Genomic DNA, 16,837 nt, shown 5'->3' with positions numbered 1-16,837 from the left:
AATATGTTTTTACAACCTTTTTTCCTAAACATGTTCAATTACCGGTTACCTTCGAAGATACTTGAATTTTCATACAAATATACACACTTTCCTACATAAATATCTATATTAGTTTATTCCGTCTCAGTATATACCGATGAAAATAGCCGTTCATAATCGCGGCCCTGACGTCTTTATAAATTAAATTAAAGGCATGTTTTAATAAACATTTTTCATCAGAACTGCAAACCTAAAATGCATCTCTTTTTTACTACTTTTCTTCTATACTTCACTGTTTTACCATAAATATTTTGTTCTTTTTTTACTAAACATTACTTTTACTATGTTTAACCATAGCGATTAACTTAATGTTTTCTAAATAATATATAACTTTTCATTTAACTTTAATTTTGTACAAATTGACAACGGCCGTTAGTTATAATAATAAATAAACACAATATTGTAAAATAATAACACTAATAACATGTTTCTGGAATTTTGCTGATTTGTTATTAGTTTAAGAAACTATTTTCGTAAGAAACGAAAGTTACTAATTTTTAAAAATATACTACTAAAAAAAAAGAATAATTCCTTTTATTCACAGAGAACACTGAATATTTTTAAAATCCACCGAAATTAATTCAGATATGAAAGGGTTAAATCTCGATCACAAGTCAAATGTATAAATTATTTGCCACCCATGTGTACAAATATTATGTATTTATGTAGATATGCTACATTTATGTAACGGTGTAAAGTTTGCATACTTGTCACCTTTCTTTGAGAAAGTAGGATACTATTTCGAATTGTAGCATCATAGTAATATTTAGAAAGCAAAAGTGATACGTCTATTGCTTCGTAATATTTATCAATATGTAAAATAGGTGAGCGATTTCAATTAAACAGACATCATACTACGTCACAACTCCACGGAAATTTTATTTCGCGATGTATTCCTTAACATCCGCATTTCTTCAAATCTTTCATCTGTTGACTTTTAGGTGAGATTCATCTGGCTAAATTATTCACGTACTAGGGAATGTCTTAAAATACTTTTCAATTTTTATACTCTTCTCAGACCAACTGATTTGATCAAAAATATTTGTCCAAATGTTTGTAGACTAAGACTGGATTGTATGTACTTGGGAGTTATCAAAATTGATATTTATTATTTGAGACATAAATTCACTTACTGACTGCATAATAAATGTAAACAAGGAATGTCTTGAACAAGTAAAAGAATTTAAGTATCCGGGAAGCATATTTTCAAGAGATAGAAGAGTAGAAAAAGATGCTGAAAGGAGAGTGAATGCGGGCAACAAAATGAACGGCGCACCAAGCCCAGTAATTACTAATAAAAACATGTCAATCGTCGCTAAACTGGCAGTGCACAACGGAATTTCTGTCCCAATGGATGGAAGTGAAACACGAAACTGGCAGAGGAAGGATAAAAGCCGAGTGAATGCGGTTGAAATGTGATCTCTTGATCGAATGTGGAGGAAATCGATGTATGACAGGATTACGAATGATGAAATCAGGCGAGAGTGTAAATCTGAGTTAAGTTTAATTGATAAGATTAAAAAAGGGTCTCTGCGATGGTTCGGTCACGTAGAACGAATGGACGACGAAAGCATGGCAAAACAAGTATATATGGCAAAAATGCACGGTAAAGTGAGACGTGTACGACCAAGGAATACGTGGCATGGTCAGATAAACCAAAATCTTAAGTCTGGTCATCTCAAAAGCAGACAGAACCGAAGGGCATGTATGACAAGATGTATGAATGCGGAAAAAGCTAGGAACATATGCCAGGATAGACGTGTGTGGCGGTTCATTCTCTCCGCCTACCTCTAAAGGGATATGGCGTGATGGTAGTAGTAGTAGTAACACAGATTAATATTTTCGAGAAGAGAATTGAAGAAATATTGATGTTCAAACAAAGACAATATGCCAAATGTTACACTGCGTGTAAATTATAATTTTGAACGGTTGATGATAAGTTATTAGCCCTGTCAATTTCCAGACTTATTAATGAATCTAGTTTGGCAATCAACTCTGGCATTTTGGAGTTCTTCAATTACAGTCCATTTTCCAACTAAGTCAAACGTATTTCGGTAGTCTATAAAAGCTAAATGTAGTGTTATGTTGTATTTCGTTGACTTTTCTATGAGTCGTTGCATTGAATAGATATGGTCTCTGGTCCCGAAGCCTTTGAAAAAGTCTGTTTGTTCTACAGGTTGATAGGAATAAAGTTTTTTTGTTAATCGATCAGTTTGAATTTTTGTTAACAATTTATAAAGGTGCGACAGTAGATTAATTGGCCTTTAATTTTCGAAATTGTGACTACCGCCTTTCGAAAACAATAATTTGATTTCTGCATTTTGCCAAAAATCGGGTACTTTTCCTTTTTTAAATATTTATCTAGAAATATTTAAGGCGTTCAGTTAGTTTACTACCTCCTAATTTTAATTTTGTCTCCATCTGGGGCTTTATTATTCGTCATATATTTCAGGGATTTTAAATTTCGTAGTTCTCGATTTCTTGCGATTCGTACTTTCTCCGACCTTCGTTTCTCCGGCCACTCACAAACTGTGTAGCATTTCCGCCTATGGTTAAACATCCACATTTCTCTAATGAATAGAATGATGAGTTTTATATAGTGTGTAAAGTGAATTATTTATAACTCCGTAAACATTTTAATATTTGAGTAACTTTTTTATAAAAAAAAGCAAACTTACCATTGTACAGAATACGATATAAAGATGTCCCATGGTTGTTTTTGAATTTTTCACAAGACTGGAAAATGAAAATATGTTCTCCAATACAGCAGAGTTTTAGAGCCCAAACCTGAAATCATTATCAAATCATTAAGGAATTGTGAATGAGGATATTCAGTGCTACGGGGATATAAAAATATTTTCTTAGACGCGGTAAAAATTATAGCATTTAATTGTTAGGCGAAGTTTCTTGAAAACGTATTAAAAAAAAATCAAAATACGTTTTCATAAATATTATCTACTTTAAAACGTCAGGGGTTCTGGTCATCCACTCTTTAGAATAGCCATTCAATTATGTGTTTTTAAGCGTATTTTCAAATGTACGGGGTTCTCTTTTTAAATGTCAGCTCAACATACCGACGACAACTCGTGACGTCACAGACGGAGTAATAAAAAATGATCAAATTAAAAAAATCGTGGCGGTTGTAAAATAAAACATAAAAATAAAAGATACAGTTATAATGGTGTAATAACTTATATTTACATATAATTTACTAATTAAAAATACTTGGTACACTTCCACTTACACGACCACTTAGCGCTTTCACCGTCTAATGGGTATCTTCAGACTGGTAAACATTATACATTTAGGACATTTTTGTAGGAAATTTTACATGTCTGACATACAAGTTATTACATCATTACAATGGAATTCCATCAAGAATTGTCAATAAATAATTTTAATCAAATACTGTTATAAGTTTTACTAAATTGATAATAATAAATAAATGCTGATTTAATTCATGCATTTGTGTCTAGGCAGATAAAGAACGCAGTTCAGAACCCTGGACAGGTGTTTCCGCCCGGATAGCTGCTTTCGGGCAAAAATCCAGAATAAAAAAAATGAGTAGAGATAATGCCGCCTATCGTTTCCGAGGTCCTGGGTTCAATTACTGGCAGGTTAGATGTGAAATATTGATATTAAACTTTGTTTCAACTACAGCATTTTATCGATCTTGGACTGGAAGCTCAAAGTCTGATCGGCTTTCCTTCGAGTAACAGATGATCTTAGTACGTTGCATTCGGTTTACTAATGCAATGCCGTATTGATTTTGGTTAAACTCTCATAACGGTTGAGATCAGTGTTTTTGGTCATAGAATTAGTAAGTTGATGTATTTAATGTTTAATTATGTACACACATCCGCTCCTAAGTGGAGCGAGTGGACATCACCAGTTGCCTCCAGGAGACCCTATCGCCAGCCATCACTTTTGCCCCCTCCTTCATCAATCTAGCGCCCCTTGGTTCCGCCGAATAAAGTAGAAAGATCGTCATCGACGGCCTTCCAGGACGGCGGTTTGGAACAGGCAACTTGAGGCATGCGTAGCACGTGTCCAAGCCATGTCCACTGCCGCATTCTTAAGTCGATATGTTAAACGAATTTAACTGATTAGACACAAAATAATCAACATTTTATCAGGGACTATGAAATCAAATATTTCTCAAACAAATAATAATTAAAAATGTAATAAAAATAAAATAAATTTATTTCGCTTAATGATTTCTAAATAAATAAATATCGTAAATTAAAGAATGTAAATGGATTATACCCATGGAGAAAGGAGAAAAAAAAGAAATAATAAATAAATAAAACTAAATACAATTTAGGATTTTATTTTCTCAATCAATATGAAAGTATGAACGATTAGGCAACACAATATTATTTTGTGAACAAATCTGTCGATCAAATCTAGGATTGCTTAATATAATAAAGACTTAAAATAACTGGGTTATTTCTTTAATTGAAAGTATTAATAAATTATGAAAGTTCCGTCCCCGAAAAATATTTGGTAAAAAACGACATAAGGCATCGGTTGATGTAATCGACTTTTTGTCCATGTAAAGGAATATGAAAGTGAAACGTCACGTAACTGTACGAGTGCACAGCGAAGGGTAAACTGGGGCTTACATCAATTAATTAATGCACTGTATAGACTCCCGTGTCCTGGTGGAATGAAAAATAAAGTTTTTTTATTTTTATTATTATTTTACACAGAACACCTAGGGATCGAAGGGAATCGAACCTGGAACCTTTCGGGCGTGAGTCAAGTATCTTAACCCATACACCATGGAGAGTTCTGTATGTGTACCTAATCGCAATAATTTCAGATGTTTTTTTCTGCGTTACTATATAACCTCCTGTTGAAACCTGTTGTTGTATACAAAGATTTGGAAACACCCCTTTCAAATGTTATTTATGTATTTGTTTGCTATTTTTTTCTAAAAGGAGAGAGAAAAAACGAATTGATAGAATATTATATTTATAATTATATAACGTGATTAATAATAACTAACAATTGATATTTATACCCTTGTCAACACTCGATGGTGTATGGGGCACTGCTTTGGAAGGTACACTAAATGCGGCAAATATCGATCATCTGTTAAACGAAGGTAAGGTGATCAACCTTATGCTTCAGGTGACAGTCTAGGAACATTAAATATTTCAGTGTAGAACCACCTTTCTAATCAATATTTCACAACTAATAATATTTTTATATTAAATAAATGTAATGTAGAAAATAAAACTGGGTACGTAAAAATAAAAATAAATAATTGAGTAGGAGTGTTGTTTTTTTCTTTTTATTTTAACAAAATACTCGACTTAGTGGACAGTTTATTTAGTTTGTTTAACCATCACGACCCCATTTCCTCTAACAACATTTATCAACAAAAAAAAACAAGTAGTAAAAATAATCTCTCCAATGACTTGTGATAGTTTAAAAATTCTTGTCTCGTAAGCTTTCGTTATTATTGCAAATGGCAAACGAGTTTGTCGAACGATAAAAAATACTTACGTAAAATGTTTTTTATACGAAAGTGCACTAAAATGGTAGTTTTTTTGGCGCTTTGCATTGGATAATAAATTATGACATACAATCGTTGACATTTAACGTATTCGTAAAAAAATATAAAATTTATAAAATGTGGTCGGTAAAATTAAGTCAACTAAAAAAAACTCCACAACTATTTAGCCGACTACTTGAAAAATTTATTTGGAGACAAATTTAAAATCAACATTAAAAAGTACATGATGACTACACTGACCAAATGAGACATAACTTTAATTGACCTAATAATATGTCATGTTTATATAACCCTAACAGGTTTTTAAAATTATGAAAGAGCGCAAAAAAAACATGTTTTTTGTATTTATATAATAGGTATAAATAGATTTTTGTCTTAACGTGAATTTCAGGTAGGTCATTACAATTACATGTATATGTTTATTAAATAGATGGTTATCGACATTCAGTTGCAAATATTTTGTACAATGGAAAAATAATACGTAGATACGTATTTAAAAAAAACAACATTTTCTTTGTTATTCCCAATGTATTTCTTTACGAATGATATAATATTACAGTTGTTTCGATAGAATTCGATAACAAATTGAAATTGTAGGAATCATATCACATTTTTAATTGATTTATTTTCACATCGCTGTATTTTTGTTTCTTAATAAAGCTGTAAATCAAAATCAGTTAAAGTGTGACTTTTTATTTCATATTACGTCTCGCACGTTTTTATGATTTAAGAAGATTGCGGTCCCGCGGTAGTGTGGCGGACTCCGGATCGAGAGGTCCGAGGTTCAAGCCCCGCTCTACCACAATTTGTTTCCCATTTTCAACGCTGTTGTTTACGACTATTATGAAACGACCCTTAAATTAAAATAATTGGGTAAATTAAATGTACGCTTCTTGAAAAAAAATACTACCTGCCTACCCATTATACGAATTTCTTAATAAAATGAATATGATCAGCGATTAGGTACCGAGTAATGATTATAATTTATATAAAAATGTGAACACGATGAGTTTTCATTTGTAAAACATAATTGTTATAAAATCAAGTTCTGTAGGCTATTAATTGTAGGCAACGACGCCCCGCATTAAATTAATTTTTGGGATTGATGTTACTCGCCATTAAGAATAATAAAATTTAACGCACAGCAATAATGTTATTAGTATTTTGATTAGATTTTTTTAAAACGTGTTGATTAAAAATCTGTTGTTATCACTTTAGCTTTAATTTATAGATTAATTAAACTATTGTGTTCAGCGATTTACGGGTGGGATGTAGAATAATGCGATAACTTCAATTTTAGAGATGACTGTTTCTGACCATGACCCATCGTCATTTTTGATCTGATTTTTAACCTATTTAGTATTTATACTTAACTTTGTGGGTTACTTAAATTAGTTATTTTACAATGAAAGGACAAACATCTTAATATATGCGGAGAAGTTGAACTGGACTGAAAAGTATTTGGTCTTAGTGGGTAACTTTAGTCATAAGTAGCTTTAAATATATTTAATACCTACTGCAGCACTGAAACTGAACCAAAAAAGGGTAAAATTTGAAATGGGATTATAAACGCATAGAATTAAGAATAATCTAGAAACCGCATATGCACTTCAAACAGAAGGCGACTAAACTACTCTTAAAAAAGCAGTTTTACGTTTTGACCCATTAGTTTCTTTGTAGACGTCGCTTAGTACGCAACTCCCGACTTGAATTTTAATATGCCGTGATGTGTCGTTTAAAAGTGTAGAAATGCTGCTGGGATCAACAAGAAACATGATGGGATCACATTTCATATGTAATTAGGAAATGAATGTGTAAGTACCAAATGCATTACTCAATTTTTAAATTATTTTTTCACCTTTCAGATTGTCAAAGAAAACAAAAAATTGATATTTTATTAGTGTTGCCAGGGTAGTCTATTTTTTACGCTACTTTTTTTATAAGTAAGAACATCGGTTTTCATTGATTAAGTGGAATTTTAGCTTAAACTTATTACATCAGAAATAAAAAAATAGTTCATAAGATGATTTTTATTTTTCTACTTAAGTACCTTGAATTATATGACTATATAATTCAAGGTACTTAATCATTCAATCCATCTAACCTTCACATTCGTTTGAAAATACCCTAACAAGGCGAAACAATTGTTACGAAGTTTTTGTTTTTATGTTTTTATAATAAATAATATTTGATGTTTTAAAGATAATGTCGTTGAAATTACCTCCACGGCGTTGTTTAATACGAGGTCTATTTTTTATTAGTTCTTGCATTAGATGAGCAAAGTAGGGTAACAAAAATTTACTACCCTAGCAACACTAACGAAATTTCCATTTTGTTTCATCGACAATCTGACAGATGGAAAAATAATTCATTTTTTAAGTAGTGCATTTGCTACTTAAACATTCGCTTGCTAATTACACATGAAATGTGATACCATCCTGTTTTTTTAAGATCCTAGCAGTATTTCTCTACTTTAAAAGGACACAATACGGCATACTTGAATTCAAATCAGGAGTTGCGTACTGAGCGACGTCTACAAAGAAACTAATGGGTCGAAACGTAAACCTACTCATTTATGAGTAGTTTAGTCGCCTTCTGTTTGATGTGCGTATGCGGTTTCTGGACTATGCTTAATTCTATGGTTGTGACGATAAAGCAATTGGATTTATGATAAATATAATATATTGAGAACACAAATCGGAACAAAATTGATACAATAATAACTAACATATTTTTTTTTATTTTCTGTACGGACACGTTAAACAAGGAGGTACCGCGTTTGGTTTTCGTTGAGATCACAATAATTCATTTTAATATTTTTCACGCCTGGGTGTCCTTTTCGTTTCAACAGAAAAACACAATTATCGTATTTGTTACTGAAAAGTTTAATATGATGTTATTCTTATGGATTTGCATGAATAGTGGGTGTACTATGTGGGTTATTGCAAACCGTGGGTTTTCTGGAAATAATATATTACTATTAGTTACTAAAACCAGAAATATATTCATTATGATGTAATTCTCGATTCAGCAACACAAAGCTGGAGTATTTCAATGTTACATTATTTAAAAAAATATTCACTCGAAATGAAATAAATGATTCATGATATTGTTCAATCAGGGTAAATCGAATTCTTAAACGCCTCTGTTATTATTTCTAGTCGAAATGTTATCTCGATCGCCAATTATTGGTGACGGGTTAATTGATTGTTTGAATAAAGTTAATGTCAGCATATTACGTAGACTTTTTAAAAAGTTTATTCCGAAAAAGAACACTCGCTGCTGTCGGACAAAAGAGAAATATAAGTGTTTACAAAATGAATCATGTGACGTTTTTTTATTTATTTCGTCTGATTTAAACGTTTCGCTGGCAGTTTTTGTTTACTAAATACCAGAATTGCACTGTAGTTCGAACTGATTTCTGGGATTTCCCAAACATGATATAGTAATCATATTTTTAACATTTTTTAAAATTATTTTTTTACGCCCATAAGGCTTTTACATACATGGAAGTTATATAAAACATGAATATATAAACAAGATAAAATAAAGTATTAGTGTTAAGAAGTATAGTTGGTATAAAAATAAAAAGATGTGTATAAACCAATATAAATTTAAAAAAATACAAAATAAAGAAGTAAAATATAGAACTGTGTTTAGAAGTTAGTTGGTTTAAAAAAATAAAATAATGTCGATTCTTTTTTTTCCTTGACGGTAAATATAATACAATTATGGGAGAAAAATTGGAGAAAAACAAACTGTTTGAAAAACGTATTTAAAATAAAAAACCTCAAACAAAAATGTTTTTTTAAGCAAAATCACCTTTTGAAAACGAACAGATTTAGAAATGAGGACAATATCAATGATTATACTTTAAAATGTTACATGTGTACGCGGTTGTTGTATAAATAATTTGATAGTCCTAGATTTTTAAAGATCTGTATAATAAGCTCGATTTACTATACATAAATGATTTTTTTATCTGTAAAGTATTCTTGAGTAGAACAAACAAACAAACAATAATTTTGATAAAATAATAACCAAATATTTTTACTGCAAGGCCTTTGTTTCATTTATTGGAATGTTTATTTTTAACAGTACCTTGCTACCCATGTATTTTTGACCAAACATTATTTCATCATCATCATTTCCTTTCCGCACCTCATGGTGCATAGCGCACGGAATTGGTATACCAATCGCAGCGTATCTTGATCATTTTTATTGCATGAAGGTAAGATGATCAGTTTTACGCTGAAGCGTAAGCTGACCTGAAGGTCAAATCAACCATGTCGGGAATCGAACCACGAGGCTGACTAAATTATATAGTGTTTGATTAATCAATGAATGTTAAGAATAATTATTAGACATTTTAGTTACGGTAAGTTGTTTAGTAATGTATTGTTGCGAGTAAATGTTAAAATGGCTAATTACATTAAATTAATACATACTTTGATTTGCGAATTTTAAAAATCGAAATATTCGTTCGATAATCGTAAGATGATCCGTCAGATCACGTCAACAACCGACGCCTATCGAAAAATTTAAGCAAGATTCAATATTTTCCTATTTTTTCTAAGGTAAATAATAGTTTTTTCACATGTTATAGAAAAGGATTGATCATGCAAGATAAAAAAGTAAAATAACACACATGTCTGCAGGAAATATCACACTTTTAATTCATCGTTTGCACTCATTGATCTGTCAAAATTCGCGCGCCGGTTAAAAATAGCATTGCGTTAGGAAATCACCACACGCGGCATCCACAGCGCCTGACGGACTACTGATTACTGATTACGAAACTGGCGACAAAGTGATACCGGCAGTCGAACTCCCGCCAAAGCGAAGCGCGCGATTAGCCGAGATCCCTCCCACGGGTTGCGAGCAGCGAGTAGCGAGTTGAGAGTTGCAACCTCCCGCGCGACTTCTCGGGCCGCAGTCAGCCCAGTCGGGAGGACCGCACGGCGTTTCGTTTCGTGCAAGCTGAGACGCTAGAAATTCACTTTTGCACTCTCGAATGATGCTGTCATGGACGTATCAACGTAACAAAGTCAAACTTAATAAGAGCCACGTTGCAAGAACCACAAGCTCAGGAGGTTGCTGACTACTTTCCTCGGAGAAATTGGTCGCTGAGAGTCTGAGGGGTTGATGGTGGCTGTTAGATGGCCAATACATGTTCTAATTTAAATTGTTAAAATATATTTTTAGTTTTTTACTGATTTAATTTTTAAGATCCTCGTGACTTTTTAATTTGCTTTAACAATGTATTATTTTTTTATTACATCTTTTACTTTATTTTTTAATATGTTTTTTTTCTCTTTCTACTCGGTATTTTGCTATGTTTTTTTTTTTAAATATGCTTTTTGCTATAAACATACATTCATTTTTTTACTATGACTTTAAATATGTTTCTTACTATGTATTCTGTTTTTAATTTGCATTTTACTGAGTTTCAAAATATTTTTATATACATATTTATATATTTTTAATATTTTTTAAATTATGTTTTCACTACATTTTTACTATGTTTTTAGTATGTTTTTACTACATTTTTTACCATATTTTTACTGCATTTTTTACTTTGTCCTCTATCTTTATGACCGTTTCTTTATATAGATCAATGTTTTTTAGATTTTTTTACTGTCTTAGAACGGGGTAAATAACTCTTGTTAGGCAGTCAAAGTAACTTTGTATAAACTATAATTTTGTGTATGTAATATAATGATAATAAATAAATAAAATAAAGTTGGGTGACCAAAACAAACGTCGACTAATGGGTTCATCCGAAAGTATTAACATACTTATGTGATTACTATTTGATTTATTCTCTCATTATCTCGCCACAATCGAGGTTGTATTTTGAGATTTAAGTGTTTGTTTTGGTTCCGTTTCTTTGAAAGCTATGCATTTTTTTTTCTAGCAACAAATTTTAATTATGAAACGTGCTCATCGGGGGCGTGCGGTAGGATTTTTTAGAGAAGCAATTAATATATAAGTAATTGGTACATAGTAATATACACTGCTCTTAAGAAATTAAAGACAAACTAAATACCATATACATATTATCAGAAATAATAACAATAATTCCAAATATCTAGTAATCAATTGTGATAACAAATCAACCAACTTCACTTCATAAACTATAATAAATAGCAGTGAAGTATTTTGTGGCGTTATATTTTATTTGACTAAAATGCAGTGAAACCAAAATAGAGATTATCTTGTTAAAAAACATGACTTTTCAACTAAAAATAATTGCTCATTATTTGAATCCAAAAAATTAATATTTGAGGTAGATTACAAACTTTTTTCTTATACCAAATCAACATTTTATTGATGTTATGTTTGGATTGAATTCTACATTTTATTTTGTATTCCTATTCTACCACAAAATAATAATGTTATGTTTAGCGCCAAAATACCAAAATCGTATCTGTGCTGCGCGGCGTTGCGTCCGCATCGCATCTAAACTACGAACATGAAAAATAATGTAATGGTATATTTCAATTGCTTAGTGAGAATTTTAGTCTGCGACTGCTCGCGGATCGAACGTTCAGTAGCGATTATTAATACAATTATCATTACATTATTTGTTCATAGTTATCTAAATGTTAGGTTTTATGACTGATGATTATTTTATTAAACATGCTATTTTATAAACATTATTTGGCTGAATTTAGGGGAACCAACGGTTCCATGCATTCTATGAACGGACTGCATATGGTGCTCATATACGAGTATATAATATAAAAGTACATATAAATTCAGTAACTAATTTAGTAGGTCACCTTTTTAAAAAAAAAGTTTGAGATTTAAAAAAAAACCGTTGAAACATGTTTTTACATTTTTTTATAATATAAACATGTACTTTTATCTAGATTTTAATTTAATGAGAATATTTATTTCAGTGAACAACATATCACGTAATTTTTGAAAAAAACATATTTCAAATAAATTTTGTGAAATGAAACACATCGTACGAGTGGGTTTCAAAACCTTTTAGAATGTTTAGCGTCGAGCGTAAAACGAAACACTGTGCGCCGGCGAGGGTCAGCAGAACCAGAAGCAGAGCGAAAGTCCGTCCATCCGCGTCCCCATCATCTACCAGTGTATAGACTGTGCGGCGCAAGGGTCGCTAACTATATTAGACCCGAGATCGACTTTTTTCTGTCCAGTGTCCGTGTTGGCACTGCGATTGCAGCGTGTCTAGATCATTTTAGTTAAATAGAAGATATGGTGAACAGTCTTACGCTTCAGGAAACCAATCAAAGGGTTATGACAATATCATAGTGTAAAAACAAATATTTCACGTTGAATCTTTGTCGGGGTCTGAATCCTGTCGGATTAAAAATTTGGACCCCGATGATTCGAAAATACTCGTATAGGGCACTGGTTATATTTCAAATTCAGTACTGTATTTTTTTAATATTTCCGTATGTTTAATTTAAATTCTATTTTCACAAATGAAAGCATTGAAAATGACCCCATAAAATTATCAAACTTGACAAATTCAAAATATTTAACTTAAATAAGTTGAATTGAAAAAAAATGCAATATCGTACATTTTGAAATGAAGAAAAAATATCATAAAATTTAAGCCTTTCCACTTAGAAAAAAAGTGACATTTCCTCAAGAAAAATTGCAGTGATAAAGTAAAATCACTCAACAGGAAAAAGCCAAGAACCGTTGATGAACCACAAAGCTACATCTAAGGTACCCCGTGACCAGCTCAAAGATTTTGGTTTTCATGTATCACCAGTTACAGTCAGAAGAAGGTTCTTTGAAAGTAGTCTAAAAGGATATCGTCCAAGAAAGAAACAAGATTACGCCAACAATGGCGTAACAGCAGCAAAAAACTACTATTTAAATAAAGGACTTAAGGTTTTAAGAATTGGATAATAGAAGACAGGAAAAACGTACAATACGTATAATTGATACCTAAATAATATGATTTTGAAAAAAACGTTTTTGTGTATTTTACATATTTTTATAGAAGTCATTCTGAAAAATGTTTGAGGATATCAAATATTTGAATATAAAACCATTATAAAACGTATGAAAATACATCCTTTTCAATGAAAATGAATCATATTTTTTAATGCACAATGTATATTTAATTATTTGTTATGCTTCAGTGACGAATGCATCTTTTCAAAATTGAAAGAGAGTAGCCAACACATTTGAAGAAAACCAGAGGAGGCGTTCAAAGCAGATTGTCTCAAGCAAACTGTAAAACATCCAACCGCTGTTATGGTGTGGGGTGTTATATCTGTTCATGGTTCAGGTAGACTATATATTGTAAAAGAAAACACGAATCATGTGCAGTACATAAAAGTATTAAAAAGTAAGCTTTTACCTCTAATCAAATAAATGGATGGTACCCATAGGGGGACGGTATTTTATGCAAGACGGGGGCTCTCCATCATAAAGCGGAAAATACAACATTTTTATCACAACATTTTTAGCAAATAAAGACGTCAAAACATTACCGCGACCAGATAATAGTCCAAACATGAATCTCATTGAAAAGCCATGGGCAGTAGTTAAAAACAAAAAGAGAGCATTACCAGTAATCTGAAACATTAAAACTTTGTAATAGCACCCCGATATCCACAATTACTGTAAAACTCTTATTTTAAGTATGCCCAAAAGGATGAAAATGTTAATTAATAATAAAGGGATGCATTAAAAGCAATATTAAATTATTACACATGGATTTGTGCCATTTTTCTATATATATATAACCTATATATTATAACCTCTTTTTGCCTTATATGCCCGTCGATATCAACCGCGACCGGTTGGCCACCGTTGCTGTATCGGGTAGCAATAGGAAGCCGCTCCGTACTGTCGCATGCCGCATGCCGCACGCCGCGTCGTCGGACGTCGGACGTCGGACAGTCACGGACGATAGTGAAAGTAAACCTTTGTTTTCTATACACTGCAGGAATGTACGTACTACTGTTGACTGGAATGGACAAAGAGAGCCATTTGTTTGTTTTGTTCAATAAATTTCATTTTGATTTCTGTCATTAGTTTCGCCAAATAAACATGCGCACATGTTCCTGTTGCACATACCAACACTATATTTTATTACGCCCGAGTGGAGAAATCCACAATCCTAACAACCAATTAATATATGACTATCTAAGCATTTACAAGGATTATAACCAAACATCGATGAAGCTCGCAACCCATCAAGCCACTTCTTCCGAGAAGGCGCACGCACAGAGGAGGAAGACGTTAAAATGCAGAATTGCGACATGGAATGTAAGGGGACGCTTGGGGGAAAAGATGAACGAACTGTGAGATGCGATGAAGTTATAATGTATTATGCTATCCCATTGAATCATATATAAATTTATTGTATTTTCGCATGTGCATATATATTGTGTATGTATATGTGTATATATATGTTATGTATATGTATGGATATGTGTGTATATATGTATGTATGTGTATATGTATGTATGTAGTATATTTAATAGTCTTGATATATTTAACACTCCATTCAATATGTACAGAAGAGAATTAATTGGCTTGATTCATGCTCTTCATTCATAATTCATTTAATCATTAAATCAAATGCAATTTTCCGCTCTCACTTTCCTTCAATCATCCTTTACCACTCCTTATCAATTTCCTTCTTTTCCTTTCCACTATCTCCTTGTTTTATCCATATTTATCTTATTTTAATATATAGTATATTTATTATTTATATAGTTTAAACTTCAAGCCGTCGTCGCTTTATTACAGTATTATTTAGTGAATACATATAATTGGATGGCAGGCCCTACTATGTATACATTTTATATGGTTTTTAAAAAAATATATTCATTTAACCTGTACATCTGTCTGTATTCGAAATAAATAAAATAAAATAAAATAAATAAAATGTATGCTATATATTTATATATTTAATTGTATTTTTACATATAATGTAAACTGTAATATTTTTTTTTCTTTTCTTCTCTTTTGGGCTATAACTGTTTTTCTATTTCTTCAATATTATTTTTATTCATAGGAAACATATTCGAAAACCATATTTGCCGCAACAAATCGGTTTCTTAGAACAGGCATTTGCCCATATAGGAACCGATTGCAACATTAGGCATACTAATATTTCTGGCTTGCCGACCCTTCATATACTGAGCCTACTCCTAGTACAAGCAGAATTTGCAAGAGTGTTTTTTGTTCCATTTTTGTAACAATGTATGTATAAAGTAATAAATAAAAAAATAAAAAAATGTGTGTTATGGAAAGCTCAAAAAGGAGAAGCGGTTCGATAGAGCGCGGTGACGCTCTAGTTCTTCGGTACGGGGGGATTTTGTCGGCTGCATTTTTGTCACCCAGAACAATATAATATTTGCAAGAGGATGTCTTTTTAAGTCTATAGTACAAGAGAATAGGCTCAAGGGTGGAATGCGGAAATTATAGAGCAATCAGCCTTAGGAGCGCTGTTGGCAAAACGAATGGACGAATTCATATTGAGAGAGTGACAAGAGTTACTAAGGATAGAGTGTGGGATATGGTTTTATGAATAGAAAAGGATACATGGATCAAATATTTGTTTTACGAAATACTATTTTGCAAAAAGCATTGACAGAGATAAATTATGAAAGGTGTTATCGGAGTATGGAGTGAACGGAAATCTGAGATGTAGAGCGAATGGACAGCAAAAGATCGAGTAAAAAGATTATCTCACGCGAATGTTGATGGATGCAGAAATAGAGGAAGACCGAGAAAGACATGGCATGACCAAATCCAACCAACGTTTCAAGATGGACATCTCAATAGTCGGAATAATCGAGGCGCGTGCATAAGAAGATGTATGAATGGAAGCGAGATCCGAATGCAAAGACAGAGAAGTATAGCGTTCTATCCTCTCTGCGTAGCCTTGCGGGGAAATGGCGTAATGGTTTGTTTGTATAACCAGTCAATGTCAGGACGCGATCACTTTACATACTGTGTAACATTATCCATTCTGCTTAAACATTCATATTTCTTTAATTCTTCCTTATGTTGATTTTTGTAAAGTAAAAAACCTGAAGCCCATATTATGGGTAAAATTCATCCGAACCATTAATTTGTTCTTCTTATATTGGTTATCAACAATGTTTTCAATAACTACAATTTTAACGATAAAATAAAAAACAATATTTCAGGAAACTGAAAATCTTTGTAGACAAATTATACGGGATTGACATCAAAAATAAATTCAATTTTAATTTAATTATAATTAATTTAGAAATAAAATTCTAATTTAAGTTAAAATAA

General features: G+C 31.8%; 1 protein-coding gene across 2 annotated transcripts in view; it reads right to left on the bottom strand.

The window, feature by feature from the left end:
• The window catches only part of LOC148283201 (uncharacterized), a 78,956-nt gene extending 68,604 nt beyond the window's left edge, over positions 1-10,352 (bottom strand). The window contains exons 1-2 of one of the 2 annotated variants that reach the window (XM_088223877.1): positions 10,012-10,352; positions 2,718-2,826 (exon numbers count right to left, since the gene is read on the bottom strand). In XM_088223877.1, the coding sequence (XP_088080003.1) occupies positions 2,718-2,750 (33 nt within the window). In that variant the 5' untranslated portion in view covers positions 2,751-2,826; positions 10,012-10,352. The remainder of the gene's footprint in view (positions 1-2,717; positions 2,827-10,011) is intronic. The other variant, XM_088223878.1, reaches the window with a different exon arrangement.
• Between the last annotated feature and the right edge of the window lie 6,485 nt (positions 10,353-16,837).

This window comes from Micrasema longulum, unplaced genomic scaffold, assembly GCF_059751315.1.
Source record: "Micrasema longulum isolate JH-2025_06_02 unplaced genomic scaffold, ASM5975131v1 h1tg000253l, whole genome shotgun sequence".
NCBI classification, from domain to species: domain Eukaryota; kingdom Metazoa; phylum Arthropoda; class Insecta; order Trichoptera; family Brachycentridae; genus Micrasema; species Micrasema longulum.
This window is presented reverse-complemented; position numbering and strand designations above follow the sequence as displayed.